Source organism: Aulonocara sp. 'chitande type north' Nkhata Bay, linkage group LG4 (genome assembly GCF_057382095.1).
Source record: "Aulonocara sp. 'chitande type north' Nkhata Bay isolate Kocher_YH1m ecotype deep benthic linkage group LG4, A_spYH_male_GT1.1, whole genome shotgun sequence".
Taxonomy (NCBI): Eukaryota; Metazoa; Chordata; class Actinopteri; order Cichliformes; family Cichlidae; genus Aulonocara; species Aulonocara sp. 'chitande type north' Nkhata Bay.
In genome coordinates, this window is record NC_141347.1 from 31,929,150 (window position 1) to 31,949,597 (window position 20,448).

The following is a 20,448-nucleotide window of genomic DNA, read 5'->3' on the forward strand; positions in this document are numbered from 1 at the left end:
GATGATTCAATCCCCATTCCCATTGGATGTAGCTCCGTTTTTGTTCCAAGTTTAGCGACGCTACGGCGTGGTTAATAACAAACCTATCTTACTAATAAAAATAACCGATTCACGCAAATACTCTTTTTTCTTAAAAGACAAAATTCTTTAGCAATTTTGTAATGTCTCCCAGACGAGCTAGTATCATCTCTGAGAGAGCAAAACATTTTCTTTTTTTTTTTACTCGTGAGCAGTAGATGTTCAGGTAGACAGCTGTCGTAGTTGTGAAAGCTATCAAGTTTATTCGTAATAAACTCCAAATTGGCTTTTCTTCTTACCACCTTTCCCTTACGTGAATTTCGGGACGCTATGAATTTACTCACTTTTTAAAGTTGTGATCACGTGGCCTTCCTCGTTTATTTCTATAGATTATCTTGATACTTCTATGCTCTTTGGCGTTCATGACCGCAATAGAGCTAAATGCTGGGTCGATACTGTCATCTAGTGGTCGCTGTGGAAACACTTAGTATCAGCTTACGTTCTGATCTATTAATATTCAGTGCTGAACTTGTGCAACAATCTTGTGACTGTAGCCACCACGGAAGGGCATTTAATTTGGAAATCGCTTCATAATAGTTTAATTTCAAAGGGAAATGAACCTGATTCTAGCTGTGAAAGTATTTAGTTGACCTCTGCTTGGACTCCTGTCACTCACAGCTGTTCCATTAAAGGGTGAGTAAACGCTGCATGTTGCTATTTTCAGTAAACAGTACTTACCAGTGCTTCAGAGGCTGGCTTTAGCGGGGTGAATGTGTTAATGTTCTGCTGTGATAAAACTGGAAAATGGCATGAAATCAGTACTTTTAAACCTGTGTTTTGACTTTAAGGCCCCATGTCAAAGGACACATTCCCATTTACCTCTACTTCACTGCGCTCTCTGAGACTGGAGCAGGCGTTTCAGGAATGGGAGGATGCACGGCGGGCACTGGCTCACAGGAGAGCCATGACTAGAGCGCCTTTGCCTCGGGCCCCAAGGCCTCCTCCCCGTCAGCAGCGGCTCCAGGAAGTCAGGGCCCCTCCGCCCCAGGTGAAGTGCAGAGACACTGCCGTCCACAACACCTTCATGTGCGGGGACATGAAAGGAGTGTATGCAGTGCTGAAGGACCCTGCTATGGTCAATGCCTTGATGGAGACGGTGCATGAGGAGATGGTGTGGGCTCCAGAGATGGGTATGACTTTACAGATCTCTATCTTTTAATCTTCTATAAACGCTTTAATTGAATGAACTCCCTTTTCCTTCTTCCGCCAGGCATGTGGACCATGAGCTCCACGGTGAAACAGACCTCAGCCTTACGTCTGGCTGCCAGCAGAGGACACACAGCATGTGTGGAGGAGCTGCTGTTTCGTGAGGCGGAGGTGAACGCTGACCCTGGAGGCAACACAGCCCTCCACGATGCCTGCATAGGTGGCCATTCTATTTGTGTCCAGCTGCTGCTCTCTCATGGAGCAGAGCCTGATCTGTTGGCTGCAGATGGCAGTGCCCCTCTTCACCTCTGTACCTCTGCCCAGTCATTCCAGTAAGTGCTAAAAAAGCTGACGACTTTATTCTTATTGTGCTTAAGCAGAAATATTCAGCAGAGGGTATTGTTGCCAAGGAGTAGCTGAAGCAAAGCTTTATATTAATCTTGTCTTATATGAAAAATGTCCTTTAAAGGCTATTTTCTCAACTGCGGTAAAAAAACAACAACAAAAAAACCAACGTAGTTTAATAGAATGTAATGTAATAATACAAATCTAGTGAGCCAGGAAAAAAAACATTTCTGAGATATTATGAAAAATATCTGAGGGAGATGGATTTCTTATGGACTGAATGTAGATATTGTGCATGTCGTGACCAGTAAATGTACTATTCTTTAAAGCTGCGCTGAGCTGCTTTTAGAAGGAGGTGCAGAGGTCAATGTGAGGACCAGGGAGTCGAGACTCACACCTCTGCATGTGGCTGCTCGGCGAGGCCTCGAAGAGCACGTCCAGCTCTTTCTTAGCCACGGAGCTGATGTGTTAGCCACAAATCGAGAGGGCGAGACCCCTCTGAACGCTGCATGCTCCGGAGCCGAGAGACCATCTGAGGCCGGACGCTATCTTCGTGTGGTTCAGAAGCTTCTGGACGCAGGAGCCGATGCTCGAACTGCAGGCAGGAAGCAGCACACTCCACTGCACAACGCCTGTGCAAACTGCTGCCCCAGGATTGTAGACCTCCTCCTGCAGCATGGGGCCAAGGCTGATGTCACCAACTGTGCAGGATACACAGCCATGGACTGTTTGCTGCAGGTAGCAGATGCTATGTATAAGAGCAACAAAGTACTATTTAGCATTGCAAACACAGAAACACATTTTTAAGTTTGAGCATTCGGATAAAAACTTTTCTGTTTGGTTTTTAAGGTGGTAGAAGATTTCCCGGACCAGCAACCTGAAGCAATTGCACGATCACTTCTGAACCACGGAGCTAAGCCTGTTTCACCAAAGGTTTGATCAAACAGCCACGCTGTGAGGGAATGTGAGAACTGCTGCATGTAAATTGTAGTGTTATCTAATGCGCGCACACTGACAACACTGACTCCATGCCAGTGCTGTCAGTGTGGTGATGAAACTTCATGAGGCAACAATTTCAAAATACGTAAGGCTTAGATAAATACTACATCAGGGATTGTAAAAAACAAAACAATCTTTAAATGAAATATTAATACATGTCAAAGTCTGAAGAGTAGAAACAAACAAGAAAAAAACATTATGAAATATTAGATGGGGGGGTGTCTATCTACATTTTTGTAAATCTGCAACAAAATATGTAAATAAAAAAATGTAAACACTTTAAAATTAGACAAAACCAACAAAGTTAGTGAGAACGTAAAAAGCAAAAAGTGAACATGGAAAAAAGGAATAATGTCAATATGTCCTTTTTATTCAAATTAAGTCTTTCTCTCCATTTCAAGAAATCCTGACTTTTATAAAGCTGCAAGTTGGGTTTATAATACTTGTTTTAAACAGCATATAAGTAAGCTAGTGTGCTGGCTGAAAGAAGACGGCTGAGACGCTGTAGTCTGCAGTTTGCTTCCTGTTTCGGCCTTTCTTTAGTTTCGTTTTTACTACCTCTTTCATTTAGGGAAAGATCATGGTTTATGTTCAAATATGAGAAGTCAGGAGTGAAACCAGGCTCTCTATTGCTGCTAAAGAAAGTTATGCACATCTCTGACTTTCATTATGTTTGACATGCCTGAGCTGAGAATAGACTCAGTGATTAGTGATGAAACCTTCACAAGATCAAATATTTGATATAGTGTGAACAATTATATAAATACACCTGCCACTTTATTAGGTATACCTGTTTAAGAATGCAAATGTCTAATCATCAGCAACTTAGTGCATTTACGCATGAAGACATGGTAAAAATGCTAGAGTTCAAACAGAATGGGGAAGAAAGGTGATTTAAATTACTTTGAAGGTGGCGTGATTGTTGGTGCCAGTGTGGTCTGATGCTTCCAAACCGTTCATCTCACACAACCATTTCTAGTGTTTACAGAAAATGATCTGAAAAAGAGAAAATATCCAGTGAGCATCAGTTTTGTGGGAGAAAATATCTCATTTATGTCATAGCTCAGAAGAGCTGATGGAAACCAGGTAATCGAGAAACTCAAATAACCACCTGTTACAACCAAGGTGTGCAGACGAGTATCTGTAAATGCATAACAGATCAAACCATGAAGCAGATGGGCTCGAGTAGGGGTGTCCAGCTCCAGGCTCAAGGTCCTGGTTTTAAATATTACCCTAAGTCAACACACCTGAATCAAATGATTAGTTCATTACCAGCCCTCTGGACAACTTCAAGACATGTTGAGGAGGCAATTTAGCCATTTAAATCAGCTGTGTTGGATCAAGGACACATCTAAAACCTGCAGGAGACTGGCCCTTGAGGCCTGGAGTTGGACACCCATGGGCTCCAGCAGCAGAAACCACGCCGGTTGCCACTCATCAACTCCTTAAACGTGACAGTGATGTTACTGTACTCAAATGGCCTTTAAAGTCACCAGATCTCAATCCAATAGAGAACTTCTGGGACGTGGTGGATGTGAAGGTGACATATCTGCAGCAACTGCATCGTGTCATCATTTCTACATGGACCAAATTCTCCACTGAATGTATTCAGTGCTTTGTTGAATCTGTGAGATGAAGAATTAAGGCACTTCTGAAGGCAAAACGGAGTTCAACACATGAGAAGCAAAGTGTACCTAATAAAGTGGGTGGGGCCCTTATGTGTCAGTTGTAGATGGGACCTAAATGTGCTCAGCAGAAGCAGGTGAAATAGAGAAGAGGTGAATCTTTAATAGAGCGTCTCTCAGCTGTCATAGGATGCGAGGCCGGGCATGGCCCAGGGCTGGAACAGATTAGGAAGACAAGGAAACTAAAGCACAGACAAAACAGAGGAAGTCAAAGAAACACAGGAGACTCTGGAAAAATGTGCAGAATGAGAAAAACGTCATTTAAATCAAAACAGGAAACAAAAACTTAACAAATACACAGCAAAAAACATGGACTGTGACACCAGTGTCATCAGCATGTAATAGTTATTGGTACCATATGACATAAAATTCATAAAGTAACATGTTTTATTACCAAAATAACATCACTTAAATGTAATAAGCTATTGAATGATTAATTAGTTACTGTCAAATTTTACAAGCAGTGTTTTATTTGCAGATGCTGAAGCAGTGTGTGCTCTCCCTGGCCACTGTCGAGGTGCTGCTGAACTCGTACCCCCACCTCCCGCCCTGTGAATGGATGGATGCTGTGTCTGCTGAGATATATGAGGTGAGCTCTCCGCAGTGTTAAATCTACTCTCCTCTGCTTGTTTACCTTCAGCACTGTAGTGTTTCTGTTTCTACCTCCCTGCCTCAGGAGCATCGGTCTTTCTTCCAGTTGGTGCGTCAGCGAAGTGCTCAGCCTCGCTCTCTGCAGCATCTCTGTCGGTGTGCTTTACGTCAGCATTTAGGAGCCCAGTGTCACTCAGTTGTCAGCAAACTGGACATTCCCAGCTGTGTAAGGGATTATTTGTTGCTCTGTAATGATGGCACGCTCTTCTGACTGTACATATTGTGTATCTTGCCTCATTGGAAACTTATATTATTTTAGATTTCAGGGGTTTTCAGGTGGTGACCCTGAGATACATATGATAGAAATGAGCGTGTTACTTGACCTTACAAAAATAGTTGCACTGAAGAACACAAATGTATGTAAATTAGATTTAAATGACATGTTTGTGATACTATTTTAAACTAACAATTGTTGTTTGTGAAATTCAGACACATTTAATGGTTTTATTTGTTCATGGGGAAGAGAATAACCAAGAAAACGTTCAGATGAAGTTCTAAGAAGTTTCGGGCTATTTACTGTTGATTTGGATTAGTTGGTGCTATATGTGTATACGAAATGTTCATGGAAGTAATGAAGAAGGAGCTGCAGACAGAGAAGTCAATGAAAAGAAGCTCCTGGTGCAGTTTTTCTCCTGATGTTAATGTCAGAGGAAGTTTGAAATGCTCGTTGTCGCCTCTCTCAGCTCTCATGGGGCAGAGACTGGGTACACACTGGACGCACCAGTCGCCAGGCTATTACAGGGCTAACACAGAGTTCACATATTTTTTCATTTAATTAATTGATTTCGTTTTGAATCCTTTGTGAATACTGAACCTACGAACAACTTTGGGCCATACAAATCATAGGATTAGTTTTTTTTCTTAGGTGCTGTTATATATAAATTAATAAAATATTTAAATATTTTCAAATAAACAACTAACAACGATGTAACAATAAAACTGTTTTCAAAAAAACTACAGTTATGTATTTATTTACGTTGTATCATAGAAGTGGAGCAATGGGCGCGCAAACAGTTTCCAAAACACGCGCCCACCCCGCTGGCCCGTGATGACGTCACGCCGCCGCTATGTTTATTATGTGGTTTTTAAGCAGCAGCAGCTGCTAGCTAGCATTAAGCCTCGCCTTCAACCATGCGCTGATTTTACAGCTGGCAGGTGAGATCATTTGATGTTTATGCATATCGGTACATACGATAAAGACTTTTATATGTCTGGCCGAAGCAGTTGCTCTGTCGGACAACTATTATGCGACAAAATAAATCGAACTATGAGAGCCGTAAACAACGGAAGGTCGTGTTTTTTTTTCCAGTTAGCTACTTAAGCTAGGTGGGAAGCTAAGTTGGGTCGTAGACAGCAGCGTAAACTACAGTGTTGTAAGTGCAGCAGAATAGCTTTCGTTGTGGCTAGCGTCTAGGTTAAGGCTGTACATCGTGTGGAAAAATCATGACAGGAAGAAAAAGAGGGGAAAACAATAATGACACGGCCCTGAATTAGCCGGATGGCTGGCTGAGACTTCCCTGCTACACGAAACAGCTGTTGACCAACCTTGGTAAATGCTACGTGTATTTCTGTAAAGTAATTCTGACGCCGATGAAACCAGGCCTTGATTTCTGAATTTGTAAATACACCTTGAAAGGTTTATCTCCCCCCCCCCCCCCCCCCCCCACTACAATTCTTCTTAAAAAAAAATTAAAAAGTACAAATGTAAATATGCAACTGCATGCAGCTACTGAGCTTTGAAGTGCTTTCACTAGAGTTTGTGTCTACAAGAATAGAAGAGTAAATGCACAGAAAAACGGGTTGTAAGCATGAATGAGTGTCCTACACAAAGAAGTAAACTTACACTTCAAGAAGGAGGAAAAAAGATATTACACTTATGTTTTCCCCCGTCATCATACAGCCTATGGGTGGAACATGTGAATCAAATCCTGTGTCATGTCGTTTTCATATGTTTTCAAATGGGCTGAAATTAGAAAATTGATCAGTAAATATTTTGACAGTTGAATAACCCAAACCTCTCCTTTGCCCAGTTCCCTTGTTTATCTGCTTTTCTAGTGTTTCATAGATATGTCAGCAATAAATTAATTGTTTGATGCAGTAAACCTGGAGTGAGAAATTGCTAGTTTGTCACCGTTAAGTAAACCCAGTGCTACCATATGGCTGTCTTGTTCAGTGTACTGTAAGACCTGTAGAGATCTCAGAGTGCAATTGACGTTGTTTAGCTGTAACTGAATAGATGTAGAGGAGCCTTCTTGCTTGTTTCAACAAAAAAAACCCAAAAACGAATAAAAAAACAAATTAATATGCTAGAGTATTTCATGGCTTCAACTATGGATGTGTGACTATAGTCTAAGTTTCCATTAAGTAAGGATAATGAGTCTCTGATACATTATATAATAACCCCCCTCTTGCTTTGTTATTTATCAGTTCATAAATAGAAGAAAAATTGGCAAAAAAAAAAGGGAAAAAAAACTTTACAATGCGCACATTGTTTTTGGCTTAGGCTAAAACCTTTCTGTAGAGTGCCAAAAGGTTTGTGCAAGGGGAAAAAAAACAAACGCAACAGTATTACAGCTGGCTTCCTTTGGATAATGTCATGCCTGCCACCTCATTCAGTGTCTTTGCTGTGCTAATTTTGGTTTTCCTTCAAAGAATAAACACCAGATTATAATAGAAATTGTCAATGACCAGAAATAACAGGAAAATTCCCAAACTTATTCCTAACTCAAAATGGATCTTTGAGATCCCCTATTTTATGCTTGAGTATATAGAACCCTGATTAACAGTGGTTTAAAAAAGTAGTTTTGTTATTATGATGATTTTTATTTGAGGGGGAAAAAAAGTAAACTTGTCTGGGGATAACAACAAATCACATATTTGCAGGAGAAAAACCATGTTTTCATGTAGGAAGTTCTGTGTACATCGACAAGGTTATCTTAGAAAGTTTAGATCAGTTTGTTTAGATCATACTATCACATGCAGTATGAGGCAAACTGTTGAGCAGGCTCTACAGCACTTGGAGCCACATTTGAAATTGTATGCTACGAAATGTCTTAAACCTGTGTTTTCTTCAGGATTAGAGGACAGAGATGGCAGTGTGTGCACTGACCATGTTGGATGGGATGGAGGATGAGGTGACAGCAGCAGGTGGTGTATTGCTTCTGTTCTTGGCTCTCATCTTGGCTTGGCTCTCAACCCATGTGGCTGATCGGGGAGACCACATATTGGGCACGATCCTCACTGTGGGTGCTCATGCCTCTCTGATTGGACTGGGAGGCCATGACAACTACGGTGGAGGGTCAGCTAGTGCCGACACCCCTGAGCAGCAGACGCCTCCACCTTCTCAGGAGAACAAGCCGGACGAAGGAGAGCCGGCAGCTGACAGAGGAGAGGGTGAGGGGACTGTAGAGGGAGCCGAGGGGGTTTGGACAGATTTGTTGCTGGACATACAGAGCAAACAACCACAGGCTGGAAGACTGCTTGTCACTTCTGATGGAGAGGATGATGAGGCTGATGAGGAGGATGAGGAGGAGGAGTTGGAGGAGGAAGTGAAAAAGGCTACAAAGCCTATTCCAATTTTGACCAGCACCACCTCTTCTCCTACCATCACCAGTAGTACCACTTCCATCTCTGTCCGTCTGAAGTTTTTGAATGACACAGAGGAGGTGGCTGTTGTAGAGCCACAAGATACAGTTGGGATACTAAAAAGGTTGGTAAAATAACTGTGAAAATCCACCAAACTTCAAGAATATCAGAATAATTCACAGATGATACACCCATTAGGCAGTTAGCTTAGCATAAAGATTGTGCCACCTTGCAATGTTAATTTATCAAGAGCTTATACTTAGTTTGCTGGCTTACACTGGAAGGCTTTACCTTACTGTTGCTTTTCATGTTTTTTGTTTTTTGCAAAGCTTAAACAAGATGCCACATATTACTCAGTCAGCTTATAAATGTTCATTTAAGGCATATTTTATTACCTTTAGACAGAGCCAAAAGTTTCTTTTATTGTCTTTCTGCTAAGTAAGTTAATTGGCTTATGTCTGAAACCTTGGATTGATTGTACAGGAGTGGTATTGATCTTCTTGTCTAACTCTTGGAAAGAAAGCGCCTTATAACTGCTTTAATTTCTCATCTCCCTTCTTTTCCAGCAAATGTTTCTCAGGGCGGGAGCATCAAATTAAATTAATCTTCCAAGGCCAGCTGCTGCAGGATCCCAAGAGGACTCTGTTATCCCTAAACATCACAGACAACAGCGTGATCCACTGCCACATCTCTCAGACCCTGCATGATTCCAGTCCAGAGGAGGGGGCTCAGTCCGGAACAGGAGCAGGAGCCGGGTCCGGAGTCTCCAGTGGATTCAGGGCGGCAGGTGTAGCCATAAGCACCGGCAGCCTGGTGGTGCCTGTCTTTGTGGTGATTCTTGCTGTCGTGTGGTATTTCCGCCTCAACTACAGGCAGTTCTTCACCGCCCCTGCGACCATCTCCCTTGTGGGAGTCACTGTGTTCTTTAGCTTTTTGATATTTGGGATGCACAGCCGCTGAAAAGGCAAAGAAAGGGCACACACTTATAGTTGAATGTTGTGAGGTGAAATAAAAATAACTACAGCAGTGGGTGAGTGTCTGGAGAGATGTACTGACCATAAAGGGCCTCGGTGCAGATACTGCAGCTGGTTTGAGAGCGTGCATTTGTGCGAGCGTGTGGGTGGTTAAGTGAGCCTGTTTGTGCATGTACAAAGATAAAAACATGAGTGACTGAGGAGTGTAAGTGCAGTTTAAAAAAAACAAGACAAAAAAACAGCAGTGAGTGAGCATTTGCTTTAACTAAAACCTAATTTAGTTCCTATTCAAAGATGTAGTGGTTCAGACCATGTTGTAATACTGGCTTCATCTCATGGCTCTTTATTGCTGTAAAATACTCATTATGCTTTCCTGTGCGCTATTCTTTGAGATGACTTTGTGTTTTAAATGTACAGTAAATACAGTCTACACTTACTACAGGTGAACGGCAGCCACCTTAATTAGCATTATGCACTTGAATTGGGAGGGGTAGCAAAATAGAATTCAGTTGACATCTAGTGGTAAGATTTTACATACTGTACCTTTTAAGAAAACCAACCAAAAAATGGCTTAAAATCATTTGGAACCACTCACTGTTGTGCTGCGTGTGCCAGTTTGAGTCTTTGCCATCATTGTATTATTTGAATGACTCGAGCTCTCTGTATGCAAATATAAATTGTACAACTGCCTCAGTGCAAGACTGTTTCTTTTATGCTACGTAAGAGTAGTTTAATTTAAACATTATGAAAAGATACTGTAAATATATTGTGTATTTTGTGTAAATAAAATTATACAATGAATCAATGTGCATCTGGCACTTGCTGTCAGACTGCTCTGGTTTCAGTTGCATCTCTTATTAAAGCATTTCAAAACAAACCCCTCCTACTAGCTCTTTGTGGTTTAAAGAAGTCAGTCTCATGGTATTGGTGTTTATTTATATACAAACATCAGTATGCATGGCAGTGGAAAAAAAAGAAAAATAATTTATGTATCACATTGTGTTCAGATACAAGTTGTGCACACATGCACTTATTTGTGCTTGTGCATGGAAAAAAAAGGAAAGTCACAACATTGCTTTCTTTTGTCATTGCACTTCTACAGCACAGAAATACACAAAGAGCCACAAATAAACCACAAGCAGTTACCCTTATTCACAAACAGTGCCATGACCATTGGATCATAGTTACCAAATTATCTAAAACAGTTCATTTAACATTAGTGCACATAGCAAGATTTTACTGGACAGATTCAACCGGGCACAGTCAGAAATATAGGGACAAAATCGGGCTTTGGCAGATTGTCACGATTGTGAGAGAAAATTGAAAGCACTTGACTTTAAGGATTGTATTACATGACCCTCAAAACTTGAACAAATGCTTAAAAATAGAGAACCTGGTGAATGTGAACCCTTAATCAGCATCCGTTAATCCACCAAACAGTCTGGTACATGCAGCACCTCTGCGGTTGCAGATGTCGAGATCGCTTTCTGTTCTATTTCTTGGAAATAGCTGGTCCAAAAGCATCTAGAATGCCTTCACAAAGAGACATGATTGTATCTTCAAAACTGCCAATTACGCTGATGTTAAAAAATATAACAAATGAGTTTGGACAAAAGTGCCAAAATTCTCTCTCCGAAGGCCTTTTAGTGAGACAGAAAGTCACAAAAATGTCCAACCTCATGAAAGGTATATATGAAAATGCAACAAAAAAGTGCAAATAATGAAAGATAAATTAAAATGACTGGTTTAAAACAGGGGTTACTTAAACTATTAAGTAAATCAATAGGTTGGCCTCATTTCAAACTCCACATTCTTATTCTTCGTATGATTAACAGTTGACAGTTAAAGCCCCACATTTCATCCATCTGAAATAAGTATATTTAGCTCCTTTGATTTCTGGTTGGTTGCCTCCTGCAAACAGAAGGTTCTAACTATAGGTGGGTGGGACAGCTGTGTGCTTGAGATGACCTTACTAAGGATATCCCCTCTTGATGAATCGCAGGTGCTTATGCCTGGCACATTGGCAACTTTCCCCATGTTTAATATGAACATTCAATATACATGAAATAAAATAAGAATAAACAGAATAGGTCAACTTTACCTTCCCTCTTTATGAAATCCTGATTAAAATAAAGCATCCTGGATTTGCACTTCAGATTCCACTATAAAAACTGCATAAAGTCTTTGGGTGAGCAATTTCCAATTTAGAAGAAAAACTAATTCTTCTCCAAGACCTGAAAAGTACAGGACTTTGGCATCTACAATATGTAATAAACCTCATAATTTACATCAGACACTGTTGGTTACAAGCTTACAAAATGCAACCTTATCGCTCATGGTCATTAACAACAAGCTGAACTGCTGGGCTGATCTACTTTTACAATGTAATCTACAAGCAAAGTGAGTGAAAGCACACAGGACAAGGCTTTCTAAGAAGGAAACAAATAAACGTTGAATTCATGATTTATGTCAAACATACATGTACTGTACATGTGCCCCAAAAGCCTACTGGCTCATCAAATATCAAAATTCTGCATTTACACACAAGTAATATGCACATCACCACAAAGGCAGTGACAAATACAAACTTAAATATACCGTTAATGTAAACGAGTTAAATATTCCAAATGACACACATACTTTCACAAGAGTCACATTCTAGGATGCATAGTTTTGTGAAAAGAATGATTACACACACATCAACCGCACGTACACTTACCCACAGGCACGCACGCACACAAAATTGACAGTCACGCTAAATGCAAATCATCATACAGACACACAAACACACACACACGCACGACTGTGCAATACAATGCTAGAATTAAAAAGCCACCGATGAGTACTCCAGTATATGTGTGTCAAGTGTTGAACGTGTCCTTACGACCGAGTCTGAACGCAAAGTCCAAGAAGAGGGGCCGGTCACAGGCTCACCAATGACAGAGTATCTGAAGGTTTTAGAATTTAAGGCCTTTCAATTTAAGTAGAACTTAAAGAAGAAAAAAACCTCAACTTTCACTACCAGCTTGTGGTCTGAAAAGTTTTTTTTCAGTTCCAGGACATTGCAGTGCTTTGTATGAATCCAGGTGGTCTTATTATTGATGTCTTTTGTAACTTCAAGGCCCTCCGTAAAATAAAATTTAGAGCACAGGAGATATCATTTACACACAAGTGGTTCATTTTTTTTTCCAAAGATTTATTTCTAAGCTTTTTTTGCCTTTATTGCAAAGGATCGGCTGCAAGAGCGAGGATGACATGCAACATGGGTAGCATGTTCTTTATTTCTATATCTGCATAAAATTATGTTTTGGTTCAAATAATCTACTTTCACTACTTTACAATTTTCTTTAATTGGCTGCAAAGTTTTCTGCAGTGTTGTGTGGAAGCTCCTCATTGAAACAGCCACACAAAGCGTCAACCGAATGCATCAAGTCCTCCTCGATATCAGCTGAAGACAAATATACGTCGTAAATTACGTGTATAGCGGAAGTAAATTCTGTTTTACACTGGAAGTGAGCCAATCCGTTATTGCAGATACTCTGACTGGACTCGGACCGCAATTCTTAAACTCTGTGTTCATAATTTAGGAAGGACAAATCTTTAAATGTAGATGCCTCAGTTATCAAGGCCAAATGATTACTAAGGAACTTCTAAGTCAAGTTTCATCCCATTCAGCTCAGACTTTTAAAGCTTGGTGTGAAAGAAGGGACTTAATAAGAGGAGGCGAGGGCTGGTCTGACAAATTGGCTTATGCTAAATCATCATAGATACTTGAAATAGGAGGTGCTGAGAGTTTGGGCCTCTTTTTTTTGGTCGATATACTGATATTACTCTGAGAGCTGCTGCCGCCGCCTCCAGCCAGGCTTCCACTCCCACTTCCTCCTCCTCCACTGTTCAATGGAAGAGATGGCTTCTTCTTTTTCTTGGGCTTCCGAGAATCTGAATGGTTGGTGCCTGCAACAAGAACAGGAATGTATTTTACTGATAAAACCTACATGTCATAATTACTAAATGAGTGTCCCTTCCTTACTGGCTTTAGATGAAGCAGAATCAGTAGGTGAAATATCCGAGTCCTCCCACTGCAGGCGGCTCATTAAGGGTTGTGCATCTGGAATGTCAAAGCTGTCAGTCTCCACAGCATCTGCATCAGGCAGCGTTGGCCTGTGACATAAAAAACAGACACAGTAACACAGTTTTAGACAAAGCCACACACAGATATACACACAAACAAAATGTCTATATATCTGTCATGTAATTGCACTTTTCAGTTTAAGTTTCTTTTCCATCTCTATGATACCAATAACAACACCACAACTAACAACACCACTATTACTTTTAATAATAACTCTACAACACAAATGCACATTTGCCCAAAATTTTGCTTATAGTTGTTGGACAAATGTATCTTTGTGTGCTTATTAACACATGTCCTTCTTTCTGACCCACACTGGTTTTTTTATACATGACTTCCTCTCACTGGGTTTTTGATTTTAGGTGAATTCTTGGGGAAAAAAGGAAATGTCTCGAGAATCAAAAGAATCAAATTTCAAGCAAAAACAATAACATCAAAAACTGCTTATTATTGCCTCTATCAATAACAAGATAAATAGCTTCATTTTCTGAACCGTGTGCATAAAGACAAGGCCTGGAAAATTATACTCAACCATTTTCACCATTTCTGTCACTTTGTAGATGAAATATTTTATACATGAACTAAGATGATATTTCTCTTTAAGCGCAGTCTACTCATCTCAGCTGTTAAACCATACCTTCAGACTAAGATGTATGGAGTGGGTTTATTATTATTTTTAGTAAGGCCGATAGGCTGTGGTGTTTATGATAACAAATAGTTACAAGTGAGGGTGCTACAACCACAGATTTTGGTGTCATGTTCCGGTTCACAGGACCGGAAAAACTTCCTGTGGTAGTCTATCGATCTTTCCCAGTGTTTAAAACTCATGCAGCGTTCAGTTCTGTTAACAATGGCTTTACAAGTCATTTACAACAGTGCTTTTGCATAAAAGTCGTTCCTGGCAAGAAAGGCGTCCCTCTGCCAGAGTATTCACAACACCGACCAGCAGCATCGCTCTGTCACTGTCTCCAGCCAAGGCAACCATATCAGCAAACAGTGAACTGTTTGAGCAAACACCTGCACGATGAGGGTAACAACACCAACTCAAACATGACTTTTGTCAAGTGCACTCTAGTTAGTGGTTTTGGTGAGGAACGGGTCAGGGTACACTCACGCGGACGGCCCCAGGAGGAACAACCTGACGGCCCTCCTCTGTTCGTCCGTGTGTTGGGGACATCGCTGAGACCTGGTGGGACACAAGGTGGCATTATACATCCCTGACTGATGGCCCGCCCATACCCACCACATAGTTTTACACATCTCCCTGCCTGCAAGCCAGCAGGGAAGGTGGGGCGGACTGATGGGACACAGTCAGAGACCAACTGATAATGGGCAGTTATGAGTTACAAACTATTAGAGGTTAGTCACTGATGGGTTCCTCATTATTATAAGTCTGTTGTTAAGACCTTTAAAGATTTGGCTCTTCACCTTGGAGAAAAAGAACAGGTCTAAAAGAGATCAATTTTGAGTTGCCACTTGTGTTCCCTTGAGTTAGTTTGATCATACACAATTTTCTTATTTAATTTAAAAAAAACAACTTCCTTATATTTATGTATTTCATTTTCAGCTGTGACTTTCAGTTTCAGACAACAGTTCTAAGCAATTAAGATTTCAAGCTATGAGGACGCTGACCTCAGAATTTAGATTCAATTAGATGGTTAAACCAACATGAATCCAGGTGTTATGTTACCAGAAACTGTGCTGCAGGGAGCTACACAAAAGCAGCTGGCTGTTTTCTCAAAACAGAAAAGGTTTAATTACAAGTTAATCTTTGTGTCAGAGGCTTAGGCAGTAATTACCTGGTACACATCTTCTTTGTGTGCTCAGATATCACCCCACATTGCTGTAGAAACACACAATACTTTAATGATTCACACTTATATAATTAAATCAGTAGTTGGAACAATAAAAAAATGACATGCTTGGGCAGATTCATGAAAATTGCTCACCGTCGTTAGAAGGGATCTGACTTCATCGGGGCCCAAGGTTTCATAACTGATGCCAGTATTATAGTTGTACTGAATTTAAAAACAAAACCTTTATGAGTATAGAATTTACAACACTCTATAGCCTAGCAATCAATTTGATCACAGGAGGATTTGTCACCTTGTAAGATTCGGCACCGACGCCACTTCCAAGCTCACCTGGAATGCATATGCACAAGCACACTGTTCATGTAACAGATTGAGACCACTAAAAGCAAATCAAAATTGAACTATAAATTCCATCTGCATCTAAAAGAAAAATATTTGCATTTCACTTTGAATTGTTTCCTACAACTTTGAGCTATGAACTTGAAAAAACAAAACAACAAAAAACCCAGATAGACTCACCGTTTTTATGTTTCAGGGATTTGGATCTTCTTGGGGAATTTTGACTCTGCACAAACAAAAATGTTAAGATTAAAATAATGTTATGATACACATGAAAAATTCATTTATACTAACAATGTGTAATTTAAAAAACAAACAAAACAAAAACATACCTTATCTGACTTTCTCTTCTTGGCTGTAAAAAGGAAATAAAAAATGTTTATTTTAAGTAACCACCTGGAGATTTCTTTCATCTCTCAGTACAATGCAATCACTCAAGTGCTCACTTTTTTTTTCAGCCCCATACGACCAGTCATTATCATTAAGGTCATCATTGTCTTCCTGATCACTCTCTGATTTGCTCATATTATTACTGCTGGCTAGCCTGTTAAAAGAAGATCAAATAATTAAATTAGAATTTCATGTATAACTTTGGATCACTGCAGGAATTTCTGCTTTATGACCTTCACTGACCGACCTGCGGTTGGCGATGCGGCTGCTGTTGCGTCCCATGCCAAGGCATTTCTCCAAATGTGGAGCAAAGCGAGAAGCTGCTATTAATCTTTTACAGTTGGGACACTCACACTCTTTGTTCTTCCACTGATTGTACACCTGCCCAAATATGTCCACTCCTGGTTGATCCACAATTTCTGGAGGGGAAAAACAAACAAACAAAAAAAAACAGTAAGCAAACACATTGAAGACAGACAGAATAGAAACCAGATCCAATGGCACCAACCAAACTCCTTCATGCTCTCTTGGTCCGTTTCATCCAGGAAGAAATAGCCCTGTTTAACAGCTCGATGCACCTCAAAACACAGGCCCAAACAGGCATCTTCCACCAGCTCAGAGTAGATGTCATGGGCCAGGGCCTACAACAACAAAAACATAGTGTAACACCAAAGACAAACCCAATGTTAGGTAAATGCATGGGTACCTGTATGCACAGGTAATACCTCACCTCCAGCCTGGTGTTGTCTGGGCCTGAGAGGGGCATATCCTCCATTTTCATTTGAAAATCTCTATTGGAAGTCTTGACAGCAAGGTAATAAGATTGATATCTGAGGACTTAAAAGAGATAGGATAGAAGTGAAATCACAGCATGCTTGAAAGGCAACAGATGTAAGGCACACATATTCAAGATACCAGTCGCAAATAACATACTTTAAAAATATGTATTAGCACTTGTTCCAGGTCTATCTTCATCCTGTTGAAAAGAAGAAATAATCGCTGGTCATGTCCAAGATCACCACAGAAGTTTCATGTAAACATATGATAATTAGCGGTACAATCTGACCACTGTAACCCCAAGCCTGAACTGAACATATCAGCACATATCAGCTACAGCAACATCCTGATTTTCACATTACTGGACATCACACACACAGAGAGAAATGTGGTTTTAACTATGTGCTCTAACCAGCTTTAACATTACATGTGTTTGATTGAGATAAACAAGATACCTATGTATCCAACACGAAAGCTCAAAAATAGCTACATTTTACAAAAACACATTCATTTAAACTACCTCACGAACGACTAGCTAACGTTAGTAGAACCTAAACGCAGGTAGTGACAGTTCCTTAGCAAATTAACTCCGGCTAATATCACCTTTCATGGTTTATATCTGCTGGCCCCACTGCTCTACTAATATGAGCTGAAGGAAAGGCCTTTGTGGCATTCAAATACTAAGAAACAGTGTAGCGACGTTAGGTGTGTTTTAATTTCAAACTGTTTCCTCTTACCCTGTCATGCCGAAAACTCAGCCTGAACCGGGCAGTTTCTCTGAAGGAGGCAACATGACCGAGTCCATCCAAATAAAACGCGTTAGCAGGAGGCCCGGTCTTCAGCTACAGCCATTCTAATAACACGGGCAAAACAAAAAGCTCGATAAAAGTGTTTGCTGTCGCAGGTGTCGGTTAGCAAAACTGACGGTACGAGCGAGGAGGCCGACAAAGCATATAAACCAGCTAACTTCCGGTTGTAGCAATAAAAATAAAAGCTTAACCTGCAAATATGAAGCGAGTTGCTGGAACTCGACAAAAACAAAAAAAAAAAAAAAAAAAAAATCAAGAATACAGTCCATGTTGAAATCGTTAAAAAGGATAGAGATTAAGCTAATTTAATCATTCAAATGCTTATAAAATATATAAAATAGTGTAATGTAAGGTAATGTAATGTAAAGTAATGTTGCTAAATTCAAAAATACCAATACACATCATGACTCATTTAATTTTTCTGTCACTATTTGCTATATTAATGTGCATTTTTATATTAACAAGCAAGATGAGGAAATGTATCTTAATTTTTTAAAAATCTAATCTTTTAATTTCTAACTGAAAGAAGAACAACATTTTAAAAACAATTGTTAGCATTTTTGTTTAGCCACATATCTTTAACAGCTAGCTACTTGCCAGAATTTTCATATTTACTTTATGAGCTGTCGAGCTCATTTAACATCACAGGGCACGAACAGCCAATTTGAACTAGAAATTGACAATAAATTGTGAAGAAAAACTTTATTGTTCATCTATTATTTAATTATTTTGTCTTAAGGGACAGCTTTATAAGTGGGGAAAACGGTAAAAGCTATGAAAATACAATGTACAGTCTGAAATTTATGCCCTCTATCACATATTCCAGTCCAGTGGGCCAGACTGTAATTTTCGTAGGGCCGATTCTGGCCCCTGGGCCAGCAGCAGACAAAATTAGCGCCACCTAGACCAGCTACACTTAAACGCCTTAAACGGATCTAAGAAAACAAACAAAAAATCTAAGGTCCTAATAAATTACATAAAATTATGTTTAAAACTGTGTTTAAAAATTTAGTACAGAAGAAACTTAGTGACCTTCTGGTTATATGGCACCCTGCATAAAAGAAAAATACAAAAAACACAAAACAAAACAGAAAAAACTGTGGGGAGATTAGTGAGGTATTGAAGAGCGCGTTTATACTTTTACTTTGAAGGTACAGTTCGGGTGTTTCCGCTTTCACAGCGAGGTTTCTTTCAGCTCAGACATCCATAAATGAACGCTAGATTTTCGCTCTTTATCTACAATCTGTTTGTAGAGCCTGGGCGGGCTGAATGAGGTCATCACTTTAACTTTGTTAAATGACAGAAAGTATGTGGACACCTTAACATTACACCAGCATAGGATTATTGGATTCTAGCTCCAGCTACTTTTAAAACCCACAAGATTTTGGATTTTCTCCATCCCAGCTATGCTAGGTGAAGAGTTGGCCCTCCAGTTTATCTTTTATGTGTTGGATTTGGTTAAAGTCAGGGATTCACTAGAGGCCATTTTTCCATTTTGTGGAACTTGATATACACCACCAGAGCAACATCTGACATGAGTTCCTTGTGGGGGATCCTGCTTTACAACATCACATCAAGGTTTGAGTATTGCTTCAGTTTAGTCATGTGTAGCAGAACTACATTTGGGAATCACTGGACACCCCATGATATGAAATTATCACAATACGTCACTCTACATCCAATATTTTTTGCCATTTTTGCCATTTTTGCCATTTTTCACCTTTTTACAAGTCAGATTGTAACTGTTTGCAGAAATGTTGCCACCTGTCAGATGACCTGTGCAATGTTTGTAAGTGTGCAACACTCTGACATCTGAACAAATTGCAATCAGTTGCAGAATATGAAAAAAATTCAATACAATCAAAAGGCAGCCACACTTTTTTCTTGTAGATGTCCTATTTTACTTATGCGACTGAGCCATTAGCTTTCCTTGAAGTAGGAGGTAGCTTTGTCAAGTCTAAGCGTCCGCTCTTGGATGTTTTTTCGGTTGAGTCGATTTCATGCAAGAGAGATAAGCCCTCTTGTCTGCAGTTTCCAGAATGTTGATATACTGGCATGCAAAATATCATGACGCTATGCTGTATCCATTCCTCCTAATCAAAACTGCTACAGGTAAAAAAATTTAGTGCAACAAAAACTTTTCTTCAGCATTTTTTGCTTCATGTGATCCATGCCCTGGATCCTGTTTGGTTAAAATGTATTCAGGACCATATATAACAATTCTTAAAACTGTAACCAAGTAGTGATTTGTGTGCTGTCAACATATTAAATAAATCCACACTTTTAACTGTTAAAGGTCATTTATTTGCCCAAATACTTGAACTACAAGGACATAAGAACACCCTCAGCTATATAAAACATCAAATTCTGTCAATTTGTCAGCAGTACAAACTTGTAAAGCTTTGCTGTTTTAGATATCTCTATAAACCAACATAAGGGAGAGAAGAAACAACTAAAACAGGCGAATTTAACCAAAAATTCTCCCCCGTGAGTGAAAGACTCACTGGCCTTTGAAACCACAGATGAGGGCTTGCCAAAATAAAAGTACTAACAAAACAATAAGCACTCGATACAAAAACAGTATTTACAGAAAATTACAGTTGCTTTTTTTTTTTTTCAAGTCCACTGGCAACTCAGTTTCCTAATTCCCTTTTACAAACTTTCATCATTCAAAAAGGAAATGCTTTGCTTTTCCCTCCCCCAGTTATTTAAATAGTCCACGCT

At 39.9% G+C, this 20,448-nt stretch overlaps 3 protein-coding genes across 7 annotated transcripts; 2 read left to right on the top strand and 1 right to left on the bottom strand.

The window, feature by feature from the left end:
* The first annotated feature begins 25 nt into the window (after positions 1-25).
* asb16 (ankyrin repeat and SOCS box containing 16) lies at positions 26-5,822 on the top strand. Its single transcript, XM_086289919.1, has 7 exons — positions 26-711; positions 867-1,208; positions 1,289-1,556; positions 1,899-2,307; positions 2,419-2,502; positions 4,732-4,842; positions 4,930-5,822. The coding sequence occupies exons 2-7, from the start codon at positions 872-874 to the stop codon at positions 5,113-5,115; spliced, it is 1,395 nt and encodes a 464-aa protein (XP_086146045.1). The 5' UTR covers positions 26-711; positions 867-871; the 3' UTR covers positions 5,116-5,822.
* Positions 5,823-5,935: 113 nt separating this feature from the next.
* tmub2 (transmembrane and ubiquitin-like domain containing 2) lies at positions 5,936-10,340 on the top strand. Of its 2 annotated transcripts, none has more exons than XM_086289925.1 (3): positions 5,936-6,059; positions 7,979-8,613; positions 9,056-10,340. In XM_086289925.1, the coding sequence occupies exons 2-3, from the start codon at positions 7,994-7,996 to the stop codon at positions 9,447-9,449; spliced, it is 1,014 nt and encodes a 337-aa protein (XP_086146051.1). In that variant the 5' UTR covers positions 5,936-6,059; positions 7,979-7,993; the 3' UTR covers positions 9,450-10,340. The 2 variants fall into 2 exon arrangements, with proteins under 2 accessions (XP_086146051.1, XP_086146052.1); XM_086289926.1 differs by lacking the exon at positions 5,936-6,059 and adding an exon at positions 6,078-6,453.
* Positions 10,341-10,379: 39 nt separating this feature from the next.
* Positions 10,380-17,899, bottom strand: atxn7l3a (ataxin 7 like 3a). 4 transcript variants are annotated; one of them, XM_086289921.1, is made up of 14 exons: positions 17,653-17,896; positions 17,072-17,114; positions 16,869-16,975; positions 16,647-16,779; positions 16,386-16,557; positions 16,195-16,292; positions 16,081-16,103; positions 15,929-15,974; positions 15,702-15,739; positions 15,545-15,613; positions 15,395-15,438; positions 14,710-14,781; positions 13,494-13,624; positions 10,380-13,417 (listed from the first exon to the last, which is right to left on the bottom strand). In XM_086289921.1, exons 3-14 carry the CDS (start codon positions 16,917-16,919, stop codon positions 13,212-13,214), a joined length of 1,083 nt encoding a protein of 360 aa, XP_086146047.1. In that variant the 5' UTR covers positions 16,920-16,975; positions 17,072-17,114; positions 17,653-17,896; the 3' UTR covers positions 10,380-13,211. The 4 variants fall into 4 exon arrangements, with proteins under 4 accessions (XP_086146047.1, XP_086146048.1, XP_086146046.1 ...); XM_086289922.1 differs by lacking the exon at positions 17,653-17,896 and adding an exon at positions 17,519-17,569; XM_086289920.1 differs by lacking the exon at positions 17,072-17,114 and having other exon boundaries at positions 16,869-16,968; positions 17,653-17,898.
* Between the last annotated feature and the right edge of the window lie 2,549 nt (positions 17,900-20,448).